Genomic DNA, 20,615 nt, shown 5'->3' with positions numbered 1-20,615 from the left:
TTGTACAGTATTATTAATGACAACATCAACTTATGCATGTCAGACATATTCAGGACTGTAAGGTTTCCTGATCTAATTCTCACCATTATTTCAGCTACAGCCACATACTCAGAGTATTTTTGTGAATTATTAAATTGAAGCCCAACTTAAAGCCACAGGTAAAGCATGTTTTCTTATAAAGTCCTTAAATGATATATTTTTCCCTTTTTGTTGATATGTTTAACCCTATTGGAGTGCACAATCAATAACAAAGCAATTTGTTTAAAAAGCCAAATTTTTAATATTAAAATATTGTTTTACATCAGTCATAAATATTTACAGCAGTATTCACATATATTTTGATGTCCTCATGCCCCCTAATATGTGAAGTAGGACTTCAACTCCACTAACTGATCCAATATTTGCAACATTTACATCCTTGTATGCAGTCCATTTTCAATACTAAATTGTTCCATTATCACTGTTTCCCACAAATAAATACAAGGTTTTACATTTACATAAAATATGATACTGAATATACAGTTCTGATGCAGACATTCATAGAAAAGCATACAACCGCGCAAATAAGACAATGTCCCCCATAAACTCAGAGCCTGACGCAGCGTGGCACAGCAAAGAGTCAGACACAGAGAAGACTACAAACTCAGAAAGGAGTGCAGAGTGGCTTACAAAGTGAAGTGAAACAACAGTGGGCTCAAATAATGGTATGCACAAAAAAATAGTGTTAACAAATTCACCACAGCTTCCTTCACAGATTCAATGTCACACTTCAAGCAGAGCCAATAAGCAAAAGAAAGAGAAATAGTGCATTTCCGCTGCAGTCTCAGGGTCCACACTTAAATTCATGTTGAGTTTGTAAAATAATTACATACACAGATCTAAGTTTGAGTGAACGTTATGGGGGACAGAAAAAACATCCATGAAACAAAGTCAAGAAAAACATTCATATCATATTAAATTCCCTTTGTGCTTATTAAAAGTAATAAGAGATACTGTTTTGGTATTTTTCTTCATAGCATAACAGTTCCTCTGGCAGGTCAGAGCCAGATTTTGATTCCTTCTTTTTCCTCCTTCTTCTCCTTCTTCCTTCTTTCTGTCCAGTGAAAACAGGTCAAATCCAGTAGTAAATATTGAGTTGAGAAGATCAAGCCTAGATTACTAATTTTTAAAGTTATATTTTAAGTTATATGTGGAGAACAGATGTGAGAAAAACAGACTGTGTGAAGTTTGGAGGAATAAAATAGATTTCCAAAGAATCCAGTGTGAGCCAGCTGACTCAGTGGTATTCAGCCTTTTAACCACTGTTCTGGTGGCGCAGAGGTGCAGCTCATTCAGAGTGGTAAACAGATGTGCTGCTATGACAGTTTGGTCATAGGAAATTGCAGGTCCCAGCCATTGTGAGCTACATTGCCATTGTGGGTGCTGAGTTTGGGGTTTTTAAGACTGTAACGGCGCATCTTGGTGTTCTTGTAGTAGATGGAGTAGATGAAGATGAAGATGACGGAGATGACCACTACTGTGACGGCCACAAATCCAGCTATGAGGGGCAGGTAGTCCTCTGTAACAAAAATTAATCAAACAGATCACTCATTAATGTTTAAAAAAGTAAATGACCTGCTTTACACACAAGTCTCTCCATTTCTGACATGCATAAGATCAGTTAAACATTACATCTACAGTCATTTACTCCAAACATTCCAGTTGTTTCTCATTTTCTACCACAAGAAGATCAATGAAAATGTATAAAGATGCAAAGATGAAAAGGCTGATAATTGTCTACTTATGATTTTAACATCATAACCTACGCTCAGACAGAAAGAAGCTATTTGTATGAGTATTATGAAAACATGGAAGCCCTTCTGATTATATCGCACAACAGAAAACAAGTCAGTGTATAAAAAGAAGCTAAACCTTTTCAACAAAACTTACCCAAAACTCCAAACTCCTTTCTGTCTCTGTACACACACAGCATTGTATCGCTCTGCTCAGAGAAATCAAACGCTGCCATTTTTAAATAAATGTATATGGCTGTGAACAGAACCCTGGTTGAAGCTGGTTGTCTTTTGCTCAACCTAAATTTACTGTTCAGAATATATTACATCTATTTTGCTCTACTGACCATTTTCTACTTCACAGTCACACAGAGAAATTGTGGGAGGAAATGACCGAGTAATCATTTACATGTGCTTGAACCTTTAGTCAGATGAAAGTTTGGAGCAGCATTAACCCATGATAATCCTTATACATTTTGTATATGGAGGAGCAGAGCGTAGTATACATTTAATGGCTTCAAATCTTGGGACCATGATGGAAATAAGTGTTTTCACTTTAACATGTTATCCCTTGGATTTTTGTTTCTGTGTCTGTAATCCATAAATCAATCATGTCATATCATATCATAAATCTCCTGTCAGAGATCTGGTTTTACTACTAGTGAAAATATCTATTATATATTTGTTTAGTCATAGGTGCAAATTTTATTCAAAAATTACTAGCGCAGCACCCATTTGAAATGCACCTGTTCAGAACGGGCCAATTGCTTATTATTTCTCGAGAATCACATATACATGTATCAATTGACAAATGTATCAATTAAAACCAATCCAGACAGAGATTTATCCAGTGAGACGAAACTGAGGTTGAACCGTAGAAGCAGTTTAGGACCTTCCATTAGTTGATTCTGCTGCCAATCAAACATGTCTGCGCTCCCATTGGTTAGTTTTACATGCCATTGTCCCGCTCAGCGAGTCAGAGCCCGGAAGCCCCACCCCGCTGTGATGTGACAGTAAATCAAACAGCCCCTGCTGCACTCAGACCCGAAGCTGAGTGGCTCGTTGTTCGTGTGTTTATTCAAAGCTTATTAATGTAATATATCGCGTGTTCAGACAACTTCACACTTGACACTGCATTTCCCTCTGTCCTTAGCAGTACATCCGACAAGTGTGAAGTGTGAAGCTGAGTGAGAGCCCGGAAGCCCTGCCGTGATGCGGCGGTGGATATCAAACTGTCCCCCGCTGCACTCAGACACAGAGCTGAGCGGCTCGCTGTTCGCTTCTTTATTCAGAGCTTATTAATATTAAACGTGTCCAAATTGCACCAAAAGTGCATCTGTCTCCACAGTAAATCACCTGTTGAGTGTTTGATGGTTGTTTATTTGTGCTCTGGAATGTAACCGCCTTGAAACAATCACTGTCAACTGTCACTCACGGGCTTTCCCTCTGAGAGAAGCACTGTCTCTCTCACGCTGACTCGTGCTCTTAGCTCTCTTGCCCTCTCTCTTTTTCAAAATCAGTCAGGAAACCCACAACAAAGCGTAACTTTTAAGGTTATCAAACAAAGAGAGATGTCGTCCCCTTCGTCTCTCTCATGGCAAGGTTTTACAGCTCTTATCATGAAGTGCAGTCACAGAGCCAAGAGCAGCTGATCGCTAGTTTATTCAGAGCTTAAGTTTATAAATATTAATCGTGCCGCGTGTCCAAATTGCACCAAATTCGACACTGCACTCGCTTTGTCCCCCCAGCACACAGACATACAGACAGACATTTCTTCCTTTAGTAGATAGATACAGTGCAGTTTAGATTTAGAGTGTTGTTACCTTTTAAAATCACTTCGACCTCATGGGATACGGAACCGACTTCGTTACTGGCGTTGCAGATGTAGGAGCCCGGTTCCGAAACGTTGAGTACGCCTCCAGAAACACGTGGCAACTTGTCTGAGCTGTAAAGCCACTGGATCTTTGGAGGTGGATGACCGTCAGCTTCACAAACAAGCCTCTCAGGATAACCGCTGAACACCGGGATCGCCTTCGGAAGTTTTGTGTTATTGATGACCGGCTTATCTGTTGAGAAACGAAGGCCGACAGAGCAGTATTCAATATTTAACACTTTGTCCTGTTGTTTTAAAAAAAAAATTTAGAAGGAAAATATGATCTCACAATAGACAGTGATGTTGAAAGGACTGGACTTCAAGTAAGGAAGCTGGGGTCCCTCTGGTCTCAGGTCCAACTCAGCCTCACATCTGAACTCCGCTCCGTTGTGCTTTCTGTTCAGAATGACACTGATGGTAGATGACACATTCACTGGGGTCCGGCGGCTCATACAGTCTGTGTTCTCAGGTTGGCAGCCAGTCACTCGCAGTGATTCTGATAAAAGAACATAAACATAGACAAAAGAACATTTTGGTGAAAAGGAAGATACCGCCTAATGTTTTGCATCAGAAATTTTCCTTCCATTTACGATGACAGTGAAGCAGTTTTGATAACAGATGACAGTTCAGGGCTGCAATCATTGATAAAATATACCGCTCTGCCAACATTAACTCTGTCTTGATTTGACATGTACACACTACTGGACTTGTCAAGGGGAACATGACTACGTTGTTGGATTTGGTCTTTTCATAGGATTAGTTAACAATAAGAAAGACCAACCTTATCCTTTAATAGTAATTTATCATCACAATAAATGCACTTAGGGGCTGTGTATATGTAGCTTTTTTTCCCATAATAGCTGTCATTTCTTCTTCATGAATATAAAACAATTATACCATGTTAATAAATGTCTGATGAAGTTAGACTAGCGCTGATAGATTTATCCAGTTTGTTGAGAGAGATTCCCCACCTTTGAATGGTGGTTCAATGGTTTCATTCCCGAGGTACCACCGCACAGTGAGCTTTCGAGCAGGAGCAACGTTGATGATGTCACACTGCAGCTGGTACATTTCCCCCTCCACCAAGTTAGTGTTATTCACAGGACGGATGGAGGCGCTGTCTGGTGTTTCTGGGGAGGTAATTTACTTGGGAGTTAAAAAAAAATTATCATGATAGTTACACAATTTGAGAAGCCTTTTTAGATAAGTGCAAAAGAAGTTCCCAATACACACTGTAGAGGATGAAGTTTAAGGGTTTCTTGCATGGTTCTAGTCCCTCAAATGTTGCGGCACAGACAGGCGTCAGGTCCCAGTCTGTATAGGTGTTAACACGCCAAACTGTGCTGTTGGTCTTCCCGATGCCCTTCCAGTGTATTTTTTTGACATTAGTGGAGATGGTAGATGTTGGTGTGCATGTTACATTTCTGGGTTTGTCTCGATAGGATATCACCATTGTGTCTGGAGTTATATCGATAGGGCATGCTTGCTTGGCACCTGTGGAATGTAGAGTAAAGTAAAGTGTTATTCAAGTAAAAGTCAATATAAATCTGTTATGTTGACACAATCATTTCCACTTCCTTTACTCCAGCCGTGGAGTAAAGCTATAAAGCTCCATATCTGTAGCTCAAACGCGGCGGAGTCTCAAGAGGCAACAGGAAAAGGCTCAGGAAGGATACCCCTCCCATAGGAAAGTCTGCACTTGCTGCCCACCGGTCTTTGTGCCGTACCCTATTGCAATATCTAACATCTCAGTAAAATGCGTCACATTCCACCAAGCCCTTTTCCCTCTATTGCAAAGTACAATAACTCTAAAATAGAAATATATTGTACTATAGGGAAACTCTAATGTCAATAGGGTGTGAGAGGTGGTTTAAAGTATTAGAATAACAACAAAAAGGTAAAAAAAATCTCACTATAATCTCACCAGACACACCTTACACCACCTAAGTAATGTTTCTGAGTTTCCACTAGTATTTCAAACACTCACTTCACGTCACAATGCCTATTAAAAGTGTAGGCTATGTGACATTAAGCATGTCTATGTGACTTTCCTGTCTCTCCTAAACCTCTTAAAATACCACTGAGTTGTTTTTAGTTTGCTCATCATCCCTCAACAGGCCACATAAATAGGCCAAAACAAAACTATAAGAATATTAGCCTTTAAACGAGCCATTTCAATCTCGACAGAGAGGCAAACATGACGTCTATAACTTACTCGACTCCGTCCCGTTAGACAGCGATAGCAGCTCTAAAGTCAAAAGGGCTGAAATAAGACGAAGCCAGTTTAAACCCTCCATTGGGTTAAAGTTTCAGCGGCTTTTCCAACAAGTTGTCGCCTCTCTTCCGTTACTCTGAGCGGCTGTAGTGTCTCCCTCGCTTCCCCTCAGCTGCATGGGTTGAGCCAGCGGCGATTTGTTGACTTTTTGGGAGAAAGCTAAGCTAAGCTATGGCTACATGCACTGCACAACTTCCAGCTCCACATAGCAAGAGAGGAAGCTGGGAAACAGCCCTGCCAAGCCCCCCCCACCAAAAGTGGGCAGTGGGCAGTGGGCACACTCATACTTACACACACACACACACACACTCACACACATACCCCAACTGCGTCTATAAATGTACCAAGTTGGAGCGTTTTGACACAGAGAAGGAACATTGCTATAGATAGATAGACACATATATACATAACAGGGTGGAAGATATTTTCAGTTCTTTACTTAAAAACCCCCTACAGGCGTGTTTTAAGACATAAAAAATACAATGCCCCCCGCCCCCCAAACATACACATACACATATAAATCTCTGCTTGGAGTAATCATTTATAACTGATATGTGTTTCCCTCCCAAAAAAGTTCAGTTTCATTGAAAAAAAAGTTCACTTTGTTTCTTGAATGACGTACTCCTTCTCCCTCATTAAAAAAGAAAATCAAGAATACGTGAATCTGCAAATATTTTTTCATTTCAAAAGTTAACCACAGGTCATAAGATGTCTCCTACTTCACTGAAAAGTGTGCTCTCAGTGTATGTGCACAGGAAGCTTCAAGTTTCCTACTTGCCTAATTGTAAAGCAAACAGCAAAATCTACTTAAATTATCATGAATAGCTCCATTCAGAGACTTATATCATTATATATCATTTTATCGAATTATTGTTACTTATTGCATTTTCAAATTGTAGCTGCTGAGGTGAAGCTACTGTCAACTACTTTATATGCTGTGGGGCAGTTTAACCTATGATAATGCACCATGTTGTATAAACTGATTATATGTTTTGAATGTAAAATCTTAAATCAGCAAAGTAACTAGCAAGCTGTCAAATAAATGCAGCAGAGTAAAAAGTATAAAGACGCATAACTACTCAAGTACAAGTACCTTAAAATTGTACTTAAATACAGTAGCGTGGAATCAGGTAATTTGTGACACTTTTGGTAGAATTACCAGGAGACCATCAAAAAAGCTGGTTACTCACTGATGTTTTTATAAGTTATCACGGCTCTCTGCAGTATTTCTGTTTTGAAATTATGTTGTTTAGAAACTACAGACCTTCAAACATACCAAGACCCCTTCTCTCACGTTGTTGGCATGTTCAGGTGAAATGGGACAACTGGTAAGGTAAATTGGGACATTCATTTTCAGTTCAAATATCTTTTTTTATTTGAACATATAGTATATTGTACAGTTTAACATAGTAATAGAAGGGCTGAACAGAGTAAAATAGGGAATCAGGTGTTGTATGAATACAAAAATAATTAACAATTGATTTAACCTTAAACCTTAACATAACCTCTTAAATGTTTCATAATTCATATTTATCATATTTCATCCTACTATTTTAGTTGAGTTTTAGTTTTAATTGTTAAAACTTAAAAGGGCCCAGTGAAACAAGCCAGAATACTGGATATGAAACCGTTGATAGGCCTACTGCGCATAGCCTACTGCTACTGTGAAATTATACACAGTCTTTGCAGACAAACCCCTCATCTTCCATTATGCAATGGCACTGTTGACAGCTAATCCAGTTCTCTGTCGCCTTGGGGTCACTTTTGTCCCCATACATTCTCCTACAGACCTTACAGGGGTAAAATGTAAAATGTTAGTTTTAGGCTACTAAACTGTTCAGAGCTAGCAAGCGAACAGAGCTAGCATGAATGAATAAACTCTGATCAACTGTTATTGCTACATTAGCCTAGTCTAATATACATTAGCCTAGCGTATTGTGTATCTGTGCGAGGCAAAATGTGTGACATGGTCAATATAATACAAGAAGATGCCTATAATAACTGATTAAATCACAATCTTATTGCAAATATTAACACTTAAGCAACTGTCCCAACTTAGCCGAAACTTCTGTTCAGTGCTTCAAATGCTTATTCACAAAAAACAATGTGTATTTGGCAAATATGTCTATTATAATTAAAAGACTTCCTAAAACACTTCATCATAATACAGTTCTGCCAATTGTTAAATAGTCTGTTTTTGGTTTAGCACCCTTATTCTGCAAAAGTAAAATTCGATATGTCACAGCGCTTACCGACCGATTTGCCTGGCCTGATGACCTTGAAGGTTTTACCACACACTTCCTGGGTACCACAGACCGATCAAAATGATTGTTTTATGTTAAGTAGTATTGTAGCAACAATTCAAAGACGTTTTCAGTGACTGGCTGCTAATTTTTAAAGAGCACAGTTCCTAAAAGCGTATATGTCCCATTATACCTGATGTCAAAGATTATCTGACATCACCCTACTGGAGCAATACACTAGTTGCATTCCACTACTTGATAGATGGATATTGTACCTCACTATTATGTTTTAAGGAAAATCACTCTTTGGTGGACATATGCAACCTTTGATGAGAAGTTGCAAGTAGACAGATTCATTTTAAGGGGTCATAAGCTATTTAAGAGGATACATTTCATCATAAATACAATTGAATATTAGGAGTATGGTCATTTACAAAAAAAAAGTCTAAAGCACTGTATCTCTATCTCACTCTATCTGATTATGCATAATAATATGATTAGCAGGCTACCAATAATATACAAGCTATTTCAATTCTTGCATCAGCCTTCTTATTGCATTAAAGGGGTAGATACATTACATTAATCTTACCTTTTACAGTGACTCTGACAGTCTTAGAGACATTTCCTTTCTCGTTCGAGGCCTGACACGTGTAGAAGCCCATGTTGTACGCAGTAGCATTGTTGATTAGCAGACGGGACACTCCGTCGTCATTTTCATTTATCACATTGCCAGCCTGGTAATATGACCACGAATACGTCGGCCGTGGGTTTCCCGTGGAGGAGCACTTGAGCCACACGGCAGAACCAACCTCAACTTCAGAGTCTTCAAGCTCGACTATCTGTGATGGTGGGTCTAGAGACAGCAAATTTAAAGAATGTACATGTCAGAGCAAAAGCAAGTGCACCAGTATAACATATTCCGTGCTATTAGTAGATATTTAGGATTTTCATCAAAATAACTCACATAAGATGTCAAGCTCCACTGTGTGATTGACACTTGAGAAACGGTTCGAAGCAGTGATCAAGTACTGCCCTGCATCACTTCTTGTGAGGTTCTCTGGGAGTTCCACCTCGTCACCATCTCTGTACCAGATCGTCTTAGGTTCAGGGTACCCTTCGACAGTGCAGGTGAGGTTGTGAGGAGCGTTCTCCAGTGCGGTATAATTGCTTGGACACTTCAACTCTGGTCCATCTGTAAACAAATGAATAAATCTGTTTATATCTTAATGTCAGATATTGAATGCCTGCATGTCTCCACGTTGATAAAACAAAATGTTTTTCCATTTTAATGCTCCTCATGCTTTACTGTTGTAAAGAGGGAAGACACTCACATATCACAAGGACCTGGATTTTCTTTCGGCTGACGGCTTTACCCTCAGCTTCGATGATGTACTGCCCTGCCTTTTCCCTGGTCATAGTTTGGCTCGAGTCTACACGCTTTCCATCTTTCAGCCACTGGATGAAAGGTTCAGGATTTCCTGCCACAGGGCATTGGTCCCACAAAGTTCCCCCCTCGAGTACCTCCACAAAAGAACATTGTATATCTGGTCCAACTAAACAGGGGCAAAGACAGCAACCATATATGCAATTTTACTTTTGTTTATTAGATGAAAAGCAGCTAAGACACAAATGAGGCATGATAACTGGCTGAAATGTTGGTGTTTTCCCCTTTTAGACATGTAGTCCACTATTTGGTCTTGTTGGTCCAAAATAAATTACAGCTGCACTCCCTGAAAAACTAGCACTAGCACTACAATATAATAAAATGTCATTTTTGAAATTCAGACTTTGACACAACAGGGATTGAAATTGACCTTCTTAAAGGCCATAAATAACCTAAATATGTTTAAACCTCCCCTTCAGAAATATAGTTAAGTACAGATGATATACTTACACCTAACGATAGTAGTAAACTCCTCTGAAGATACTTTAAGTTGTGGCCCTTCTGGCCCCAGGTCCAAATGTGCCTCACATCTGAACTTGACTCCGTGATCTTGTTCAGTAGGTGTAAAGCTGAGGACAGGTGACTGATCCACTGGTTCCTGACTTGGATTGTCAAAAGTTTGTGTGTGGAAGATTGTATCTCCTTTGTACCACCTCACAGTGAGATTTTGAACTGGTGCTACCTTGCCAATGTAACATGTGAAGTTATATTGCTCCCCTTTGTCCATCTCAACATCGGAGTTGATACTGATGTTTTGTGGGAATGCTGGAGACAAAGTAGAAGTTATCAGACACAATCATAGCATCATTCTGTTATATGAAAAAATAAACCAGACTTACTGTATAGAACAACTTTTAAGGTCTTGGTGCATTGCTCCTCTGTACTATTTCGAAGTAGATTGATGAAGCATGTGGGTGCGATGGACCATTCTGTGAGGTGCTCCACAGTCCAGGGCAAATGGTTGACCATCTCTGAACCTCCGCCTCCACTTGAAGCCTCCCAGCCCATTCCTTCATGCATAGTCTCTGATGTGCTGCAGTTGACTGAGACTGGGTCTCCATATCGCACCACAATACTGGTTTGGCTCAACTCAATGGGACAGCAGGCACCTGCAGTGTGAGTGTATGAGCATGTGTCATATTTGTATAATTTCCCTAAGAGAAACATTTCATTACAAAGTTAGCCTTTTACCTATTGACAGTAAGTTAATTAAAAAAAAGGAAGGCACTTCATCAAACTCCCATGTGGGTTTTGAGTGATTGCCCATTGTTTTTCAAAGACTCATGGAAACCTTAATTATAGTTCAGTCACAGAGCTGAACAGAAGATTTATTAGCTATTCATCCTTGTTTCTGCAGTTATGCAATAGGCCTACTTTGTAAAACCCTTAATCATCTCGGCTAATGTGGTAATTTCTTAATGTGTCAGGTTGAAGAGGACCTTTAAAATATCACCAACATACTATATTTCTTAATCAGAGGAACTATACAGTGTATTGTGGAAGCCCATTTCTGTCAGAAAAAGCAAAAAAAGTTAGTCATGATTATTTAAGTGCTCATGGTATGTCAAAAAATTTGACGTATTAAGTCAAGATTATGAGATAAAAAAGTCAAAACTATGAGATAGTAAGATAAAATTATGAGAAAAAAGTCTAAATTTTGACTTATTACACCAAAATTATATGAGAAAAGTCAAAATTGTGAGAGAATAAGTCAAAATTACGAGGACAAAAGTCAAAATTACAAGATAATAAGTCAAAATTATGCAATACAAATTCAGAATCTTGATTTAGCCTACTACCTCAAAATTTTAGCTTAAGCTACTGAGTCAATTCTGACTTTATTTCTCATAAGTTTGACTTTTTTTATCGCATAGCATTTGACTTAATGAGTCAAAATGTTGACAGAGCCTTTATCTTTCATGAGCATTTATCTTTATCATGACCAACTTTTACTGATGGCTTTTACAACTTTTACTCTTACTATGGTGCTTCCACAGTAAGGATATATAGTGAAGAATTAAAAGGAAAAACAAATAGTCATCCCGGACTATATACAATATCTCATAATGCAAGAAGGACATGACCAGATTGTCCTCGACTTGACCTTAAAACTTTCACTTCTCACTTTGCTGCACTGCCTCACTCAAAGACAGGGTGGCACAGGAAGCCACAGTTGGGCAGGAAAGAGTGAACAGTTACTGCTGGCGACTTGATGTCGCATCAAAAATACTTGTTCACTAGCATTGCTTACGTCGTGTGCTTTCCCTGAAACGTTCCAGTATAACTTTTTTTTTTTTTTTTTACAATACAACTTTATTAACAAAACCAATGAGCAGCAAACTTTATAATAATCAAAAACAGGCAAAGTAAATATCAGATTAACAAAGAATGTTTCAATCACTCTTGACTTGCCTTATTTAGTAACACAAAATATAGAAGATTAAAAAATATATTTATGTTGACTATGTAGACTTTACTCAGCAAAGCGATCAAATCAGACTGAAATTTTAGTAGCCTTGATATTATCCTTATAATAGAGGATCACTAAGGAGATAGTGGATATACTTTCCTATATATTTCAATTGCTTTTTGGCTGATAGGTAGGTAGCCTTATTTAACTGTATTATAGTCTAATCTATCCATATATCAATTATTGTAATATTGTTTGGGCTGCTACTTATCCTTCGCACCTCAATCAGATACTTTTAATCCAAAAAAGGTTTTTTTTAAAGAATGATTTCAAATTCTACTAGCCAAGAGCCATCTGCACCTTTGTTTAGGAAATTTAAACTTTTGTCAATTTATTCTTACTCTTCTAAGATGTGTGTTTATGTTCAAATTCATATATCCCAGGCAAAACCTTCGAGATACAGTTCATTTTCTCCCCTTTTATCGTCAGGCATTCACTCTTATTCAATGAGGCGCTAAAAGGACTTTCATTTACCTTATTGTCGCACTTCCAATCATCAATGTTTTATCAAATATAGAGGTCCTCATCTCTGGAATTCACTGAGTACAACTTTGAAGTCGTCATCTTCTCTAATAACTTTCAAAACACATTTAAACACATTTAACATCTTCTATCTAAACAGAATTTTGTGTGTGACTGGGTATGTGTTACGCACATTTGCATACCCGAACCCCCCCACCCCCACCCCACCATGGAAAAGTTTGGGGGAACTCAAACTTTTCCATGAGATTATTTTGAGAAGAGCCTTTAAATGCACCCCCAGTCGATTTTACTGACCAATCGTTTTCAATGTTCTCTTGATCACATTTATTGAAGGACTTGTGAAAAGATGCTTCAGTCTCAGATTTAATAACATCGTTGGGAACAGCGCACAGTGTATAATAATATGACAGTTTCTTTACACATGATACTGCTCCCTTGTGGTTAAAACAAAGTTCTGCATCTATATGGCACGTAATTACACTTTTACCTGCTAATTAGCTCCTTTGATTACCTCTTACCACGTTTTTATCATGTAATGTATTTCAGGGAGCTCTCGGTTGATCATTTAGCGCTCTGTGAAAAATACATAATATGGCGCAAAATATACATTAACCTATAGCTTACATTAAAAACAGTAACCTATACAATTATTTCCTCTATAAAGAAAAGCGAAGAAAATGAAAACAGCCTACCTGTCGCACTGAGGAAGAACCCCAAGAAGAGTCGAACAAATGATGTCCTACTTTCACTCATTTCATCCGAACAATGTCCCTCCTGTCGTTTATTCCAGCTCTGCTCAGCTTCTCTTCTGTGGTTGGGCTGTCTTGAATGGTAGTACACCGACGGAGTACATTTAGAGGAGAGTGAATGTTGCTTACATGCCCCCTCTCCCTCTCTCTCTCTCTCTATCTATCTCTCCCTCTCTCTCTCTCTCTCTCTCAAACAAACAAACACACACACACACACACACACACACACACACACACACACACACACACACACACACACTTTCCACACACACACTTTCTCTGTGGCAGCTGATGGAGGTTTGTGTGTGAGGTTTCTCTGTTATTCATGAGTCAGGCGATGTTACATCAAGTTGTCTTGTCCTGATGTGTCTTTTTCTGCACCATTAAACAGAGTCATGTAATTGTATTTAACTATATTATATTCATTATATGTGAGTCTGTTAGTTATGTGGGATTATGCAAAAGATGGAGTGGTTTAGGATTTAGAGATGCTTCTTTTAAGATTGTTAGGTGACAAATTAAACAATTAGGCTATATAAAATATAACTTTAAAATATAACTGCTATAACTTCATACTTTCTCTGTTCCTAGCAAGCCAAATTGCAAATAGATTTGAAACTGGAAAAGTCCCAATCCTTGTTATTGAAGACATAAATTTGAGCTGAACTTGCATATTCAAGAGAGTCATCTCCAGTATAATTGTTTTGGTGGTCGTCAAGTGATTGTAATTGAAATGATAGGCCTGTTTTGTGTTTACTAATATTACTGATGTAATGTTACACATTAACAGCCCGATTTGTTTAAACAATCTGATGCAAATTACATATCTCACTGTATGGAAAGGATGTGGAATATGAGGGAAAAGGGGAAACATAAAACAATAACATAAAGAATGGAAAAGAAAGTATTTTTACTGTACTGTTTACCAGTTAGTTTGCAGAATGAGATTTTCACTGCAAAATATGTCATTTGATGCAAATTTGATGCACTTTTACAATTAAAACTACTCAGCAATAGATTGGGTAGCACAATTAAAATACCTCTTACATGCAGTCTGTGATGGAGGTATTTGGATGACATGGGCACCTGATGCATAATCCATAACTGTCCTTCACTGTGAGTAATTTTACTTGCATACATAAATACTTCCTTATGACTGCATAATTTATCTTAATTATGACATTTCATTCAACCACACGATTGAAACAAATTCATGTAAAAGACTGCTTTATGCCTAGAAATAATTAAAAAAAAAAAAAAAAAAGAGAAACAACATTGGTGACAGTGATGGTATCATGCTCCTTTTCTCAATAAGGCTTAACTGTCAAAAATGTTTTGCATGCATGCTGGAAGACTTCATTATGCCCACACTTCTTAAGGTCACCAGCGATTCACAGAGATTCACACCCACACACCCACATTTGGAGACAGATTGAATGTTTGCAGATCCACCAACGTCATGTTTCCATATTTTATCCGACGTGTTGCAGACCAAAATAAGACATTCTTTTTTATTATTCATGGATCATTGTTGAGTCATTAAAATCATTAAAAAAAAAAAGTTTTTCAGAGATGAGATATGGCTCATATGTATGTTCTGACTGAGATCCATTATCAGCACAGTATCAATAATTAGGGGTTCCTAATAAAACAGACATGGCTTATTTCCCAAAAACATTTACTCACAAGACGACACCATTCATTTTCAGGAAGAAGAAAATGTTAACTCTGGAATTTCCATGCTACGCAGCATACAGTCACATCCTGTTTTTAGTTTATTCAAAGTCAGAAGTACAGGTTATTCTAAGATCTCCGGGATACAATTTCATTGAAGTGGGAGGAAATTAGCTTGCTGATGATTGATGATTGCTGATGAGTCACTTTGGGGTGATAAATTCATGAGAAACATACCATAACTACGGCAATAAATCTGGAGGCTTAGACACAGATTTTGTAGGAAGACATAGAATATGTAATGCAATCACATCCTCTCTTAACTCTTGTGACACACAGAAATGATGAACAGAAACTAGAACAATGTGTTTGTAGTTAAAATCAGAGATTGCTGAGAATAAACAGCTGAGTATTGTGAGTCGTCTTTAATACAATTAAAGTCAAAGGTTATTTGAACAATCCATGAGATGGGAGCAGAAGGAAATATTAGAAGACGATATCCAACAAGGGAGGTCCTGCAAGACAAACAGGGGACTTCAGTTAAGAAAACAAGCATTGAGATTCCAGTCATGTTTGGTGAAACACTCCCTAGTCACAAAAAAAAAAAAAAGAACAGGCATCACATGCACTATTCTCCACTCTCTACTCTACAGACAGAGAAGTTTGGTATTAAAATTTCATTATATTGTTATTGGTCACTCGCCAGTAGTAAACTTTCATCTCTTGACAAGGGGTCTGTGTTCCCCAGCAACAAACACAGAAGAATTGAAAACTAAACAGAGTAGTGCCAAACATAACTGAAATGCTCAGTGTTCGACTGTTTTAAGTATTATCAAGTCTGTGTCATGATCACTATCAGCTTTATTTTCCACAGTATTTCCTGTTCGTATCCAAAGACATGTAGGGCATGACCTCAAAGACCCTTTTAGCCCACCTATGGAGCTCATTTGGATTAACTATGCTCAGATGTTTACACAAGTGAGCCGCAGAATAATTAATGGTGTAAAAAAATAGCAGCTGGAGTGCAGGGCTTAGGGTTAGTTTTGATGATGTGATAATGTTGAACCATTTCCAGCAGCACAGTAGGCATTTTTGAGTTGTTTCTACACAGAGTAAGAGAAATCTGAAAGACAATGGACTATATATAACATGACATGATTCAACTTTTATATCAGTTTCTCCATGTTTGGTTCACTCATCAATCTTGCACAAAAGGGTGATTATTATTGTTTATGTATTATCTATAAGACTGAACAGAGAAGTCACATAAGAATGGAAATTAAGCTGGGGGCAAAGGGGTAGTGGATCAGTAACAGAGGGAATAAACCATGTGACTCTCATGAAAACCTCCAAAATTCAGTGTCTCATTTTTGGTAAACAGTGCTACTTACTGATCTACATGTTTTCTGTACACATGCCAAGGCACTAAAACGTTGCTGTGAGTGGGAGGGGGGGGGGGGGGGAGTAAAAGGAACAAGGCTGTGGATAGAAGTTAATTACAAGACCCTGTGGACATATTATTTCCTGTGACAAATAAAGGAAATGAGAATGAAAATATAACAATGAAAAGGATATGGAAGAACACATGACAACATGTAAAAGAATGAGGGGTGAGGGGACCCAATCCAGAGACTAACGACTTGTCAAAACACTGATAGGGTGACCTTGTACTTTGAGAGACTTTTAAAGCCACATCAGCTTTAGCAGCCAGATGCTCTTTTCTCATCCGCTTTGTAACTGTGTTCTAAAACTGAGTGCCTATTCAATGTTCAACCAGTAGATTTGTGCATAAATAAAATGGTACAAGAGACACTCACATTGCAACAATGAGTGAGTGTTGACCATTTACTCACTGAAGCAACACTTACTGTAATGTGATCATGGAAAATGCATGAGTCGAACAGAGGTCTCTTTGTGTCCACAGATTCTTGTGTCTCTTGTATCTCTTACTGACATTTTTGAGCCTTTTTCTGTATCTTGTGCAAGAGAAATGATTCAAATGAACATGATTTCCTTAAAATGTTTGCTTGGTTGGGAAATCATAGATATGGCTCTGTCTGACACACAGTGTCATTTTATCTTACCTACTGAGAGGTAGCTGCTAAGTCAAACAATACAGGTTAAGTTACTCATCCAGAAGATCTCTTACTCATCAGCTCTATCTAATTCCCCTCCCAGCTTTATCGGAAGCTCTTAAGACTACAACTTGTTTTTTCATGATTCAACTGGCTGCAAAGGAAGCCATTTATCTCTGTGTCCAAATAGTTTGAATTCACTTAACACACTTTTCTTGATTTCCATCCTGACCTCACACTGCACAAACTCCCCCATGAGAGTTGAGACTCTACATACCACAAACGTTGAGAAAGATGAATTCCCCTGTCAAGGACTGCATTCTTTTCCTCAATCATTAAACAGAGTACAGGTCATTTGTGGAATGCGTGTGTGCTTTTAGAAAGGATACTGTATATACATTATATCTGATTTCATGCAAACACATTCAAACTTTTGTGTGAGAATATTAAACAACTGCATTATTACAATGCTAAAATAGCAAGTTGCAAAACTTATACAATTGTATGTCAATTTTGGCAGAGTACAGAGAAAACAATAAAATGTATAGTTATTAAAAAAAACTGACTTTCTTTTGTGGATATTTAGGCATGTCCTTATGTCCTTAAGTTCTCTGTGCCAAAATGAACTCGGTCAGTCAGTTAACTTGAAACAGTATAACACATAATTAGTGAACTTTCAATGTTATCAGGATAAGTGCAGGACCCAGTTAGCAAACAGGAAACATCCAATGCATTGCGGACATAGTAAGGAGTCCACTAATGACAGGAAGAGTGTCCTAAAAATCAGTGTGAGAGTTGGAGCCTTGGCAAAGATCGCCACAGACTCTTCTCTCGATCCCATTTCTTATCAGATAATCTCCACATGCAGTGGATTTCCCTCCTCTTTCAATCACTGTATCCTCTGTTTGTCAGTTCCTGATTGCATTGTTTTAGTTGACTTGAAATGATCATGCTTAATTCACCTTTGCTGAGATAATACATCCTATTTACTGAGTGCGCAAATATGAGTAAGTAAATTTGGATCTCTGCCTGCCAGTATGAAGTTAGCACACAGTCTCTTGTCTTAAGTTTCCTGTTTTAATTCACCCCACCCCTTACTTTCCACTTTGTGTCGGCTCCTTTCTTTAGAATGCAACAGTTGCATCAGTTACTTGGAAATGAAGGAGTAGAGAGCCATTGGGGGTTGGCCGATGCTGAAGACCTCACAGTAATTACATCATTTTGTTACATTGTTTTGTGAAGGGAGGCTCACTCCTGTCCAGCTGAGGCATATGAGTAGGCCTCTTCAAGAACAATCTGCCCCTTCCCCCATCCCTGCCTTTTTTTTTGCAAGTGTGTACTGACAATAATCAGATACATCCAGAATCTCAGTTGGTGGGGGAGGATGAGTCAGAAGATCTGCCAAATAGCTGCCTGATTACAGCTGTAGAAGTCTAGAGTAGAAACATACAGATTTGTACAATGCTGCATGGATTCCAGAGAAAATGTGTCATATGTATAGTACTTGACTCATCCTTGTATGTGGAAATAAATGTTTTCTACTTCTACCATGCCCTATTCCAGGGATTTCAGAAAATCTAAAAAAAATAAAATAAAAGAACACCCTTTAAAATAAAATGTTTGTCTCAAGAACAACCCTAACCCTAACCCTAACCCTAACCCTAACCCTAACCCTAACCCTAACAATAACCCTAACCCAGCAGGACAGACGCTTGCTGACAGCAGGTTTGAAACCCAGATCCCCCTGTTGAGGGGTGGTCTAACTGCCCTATCTGAGCCTGATGGTCCCGAGAGAGGATCATTGCACTGCAACGTAAAACTTGACATCATAGCCATATGGGAACGTTTAGAGGCTGCATGTTGGGGGACACACAAAGCGCTCTGAACGAACCTTATTCAGTTTCTCCAAACTAAGAGTTTCATTTTGTTTTTAAAGAATACTAAACTATAGTGATCATGTAGATTTGCAATAGCCTCAGTTTGATTAGTTTTATTTACCCAAGGTGAAAAAACAGGGTTTAGGCGGGGCATGTGCTGCGTGAAGAGATTGTAAAAGATGATCTCATGCATTTTGGGAGTAATAAATATAAATATTTTCCAGCTGAACTGCAAAGACTCTCCTACATCATATGGGTGAGATTGATCCAAGAAGAAATCTAATGATTTCAAACAAACCCTTTGCATGATGTCCTCCAAAACTACCAATGACATCTGTTCATGAGTTTAAATGCATCCATAGGGAGAAAGAAAAAAACATATGTGCATGTTTCATCTTTTGGCTCTTTGTTGAAGATCTGTCAAGGGGATTATATTTGAGTGTTTTACTTGCAGAAGCCACTGCACTGAAGTTCATGATGTCACTAAACTCTGGCTCCACCATGTGTTGAATTCAACAAAGTGATCCCAAAGACAATCACAGGACGCAATCCACCGCTTTAAATGTCTTCACTCTGAGATACACATTTAAGATTCTTTTAATTACATTTTTTTGAACTAGTTGATGTTGGCATAACTAAATAAACATTTGAAATGGCTGCAGTTTTCCTTTATTTTATAGTATTTTTTCAAGGACACACCACCAACACTGTGCCTGATAATTGTTAGTCACCACTAGATAGCAGCATAGTGTCAACTCAAAAGCCAAAACTTCACACACACTCTTTAACCATCATACAAATTTGATCTCCTCTTTCTCTCTCTCTCTCTCTATGTCTCTCTCTCTCTCAGGTCTGTAGTTACAGTAGTTACAGTCGATGAGGTGAGTATACTATTAGGTAGATGGGTATATCACTATGGAGAAAGTGAATATACTCTCCCATATATTTCAATGGCTTTTTGGCTGATAAGTGGGTGTGCTGAAAATTATCAGAAAAAGAGGTTCCTGTGTATACTCTCTACTACACCATTGCGCTCTCTCTCTCTCTCTCTCTCTCTCTCTCTCTCTCTCTGAAGGATGGCTGTGCAGAGATTTGAGAGGCAGACAAGGCCTCTGGCAAAGGTGAAAGAGGGGGCTGCTGCAAACATATCATATGGATTTGAGAAACCTCAGCGGAGGCAACCACAGCGACCACTAAAGCCATAACAAAGCTTCTGGGACAACTCAATTAGCAAGGTCAAAGCCCACTGGGTTAAAACGTGGGATCCCTGTTTGACAGATTTAACTTGAATCAATCATTCGTAGCTCATCAGCCTCTGTGTGTAAGGAGACAATACAGTTTTCTTCCTGTCATTAAAAACTTTGGTGTGACTTATTTTGGTTTTGTTGTATCCCAATGGAACAGACATTTGCCTTCCTTTAGCACACACATGCACAGATTTTTTTTGAGAGCTTGGTGGCAGTATCGAGTGAGCATTTGATACAGGGAATGAGTAATACTTCACATAAGGAAATGAAAGTGAGATATAGCTCTTTACCATCATTGTATGTATGACTCACATCTTGCTTAATCTAGTACCTGTTTCATTTTCTTCAAAACGTTTTGTGTCAACCAGCTGTGCCTCAGCCAGTGGTGTAGCCGTTACAGAGATTATTGGTTGTATTGTGGTAGGGGAAAACC

The 20,615-nt window shown here is 38.4% G+C and overlaps 1 protein-coding gene and 1 long non-coding RNA gene across 4 annotated transcripts; one reads left to right on the top strand and one right to left on the bottom strand.

The window, feature by feature from the left end:
• Positions 1-256: 256 nt before the first annotated feature.
• On the bottom strand, positions 257-13,440 carry LOC121883818 (hemicentin-1-like). Of its 3 annotated transcripts, none has more exons than XM_042392249.1 (11): positions 13,253-13,440; positions 10,447-10,716; positions 10,058-10,372; positions 9,495-9,716; positions 9,128-9,355; positions 8,753-9,016; positions 4,879-5,139; positions 4,617-4,775; positions 3,935-4,141; positions 3,596-3,838; positions 257-1,558 (listed from the first exon to the last, which is right to left on the bottom strand). In XM_042392249.1, exons 1-11 carry the CDS (start codon positions 13,311-13,313, stop codon positions 1,356-1,358), a joined length of 2,433 nt encoding a protein of 810 aa, XP_042248183.1. In that variant the 5' UTR covers positions 13,314-13,440; the 3' UTR covers positions 257-1,355. The 3 variants fall into 3 exon arrangements, with proteins under 3 accessions (XP_042248183.1, XP_042248185.1, XP_042248184.1); XM_042392251.1 differs by lacking the exon at positions 13,253-13,440 and adding an exon at positions 12,552-12,680; XM_042392250.1 differs by lacking the exon at positions 13,253-13,440 and adding an exon at positions 11,712-11,807.
• Positions 10,649-20,255, top strand: LOC121883821. Its single transcript, XR_006092269.1, has 3 exons — positions 10,649-10,723; positions 19,786-19,816; positions 20,011-20,255. It is a non-coding gene; the product is annotated as an uncharacterized LOC121883821 (long non-coding RNA).
• The last annotated feature ends 360 nt before the right edge of the window (positions 20,256-20,615 follow it).

The sequence above is a fragment of the Thunnus maccoyii genome, chromosome 18 (assembly GCF_910596095.1).
Source record: "Thunnus maccoyii chromosome 18, fThuMac1.1, whole genome shotgun sequence".
NCBI classification, from domain to species: Eukaryota; Metazoa; Chordata; class Actinopteri; order Scombriformes; family Scombridae; genus Thunnus; species Thunnus maccoyii.
Note: the sequence above shows the minus strand (reverse complement) of the source record. Positions and strands in the feature narration are given on the sequence as shown.

Coding starts and splice junctions, on each gene's coding strand:
- LOC121883818 (XM_042392249.1), bottom strand. CDS start 13,313: ATGAGTGAAAGTAGGACATCATTTGTTCGACTCTTCTTGGGGTTCTTC. Junction 9,017..9,127: donor AGTGGAGCTTGACATCTTAT/GTGAGTTATTTT, acceptor TGCTGTCTCTAG/ACCCACCATCACAGATAGTC. Junction 1,559..3,595: donor GGTCGAAGTGATTTTAAAAG/GTAACAACACTC, acceptor TTTTTGTTACAG/AGGACTACCTGCCCCTCATA.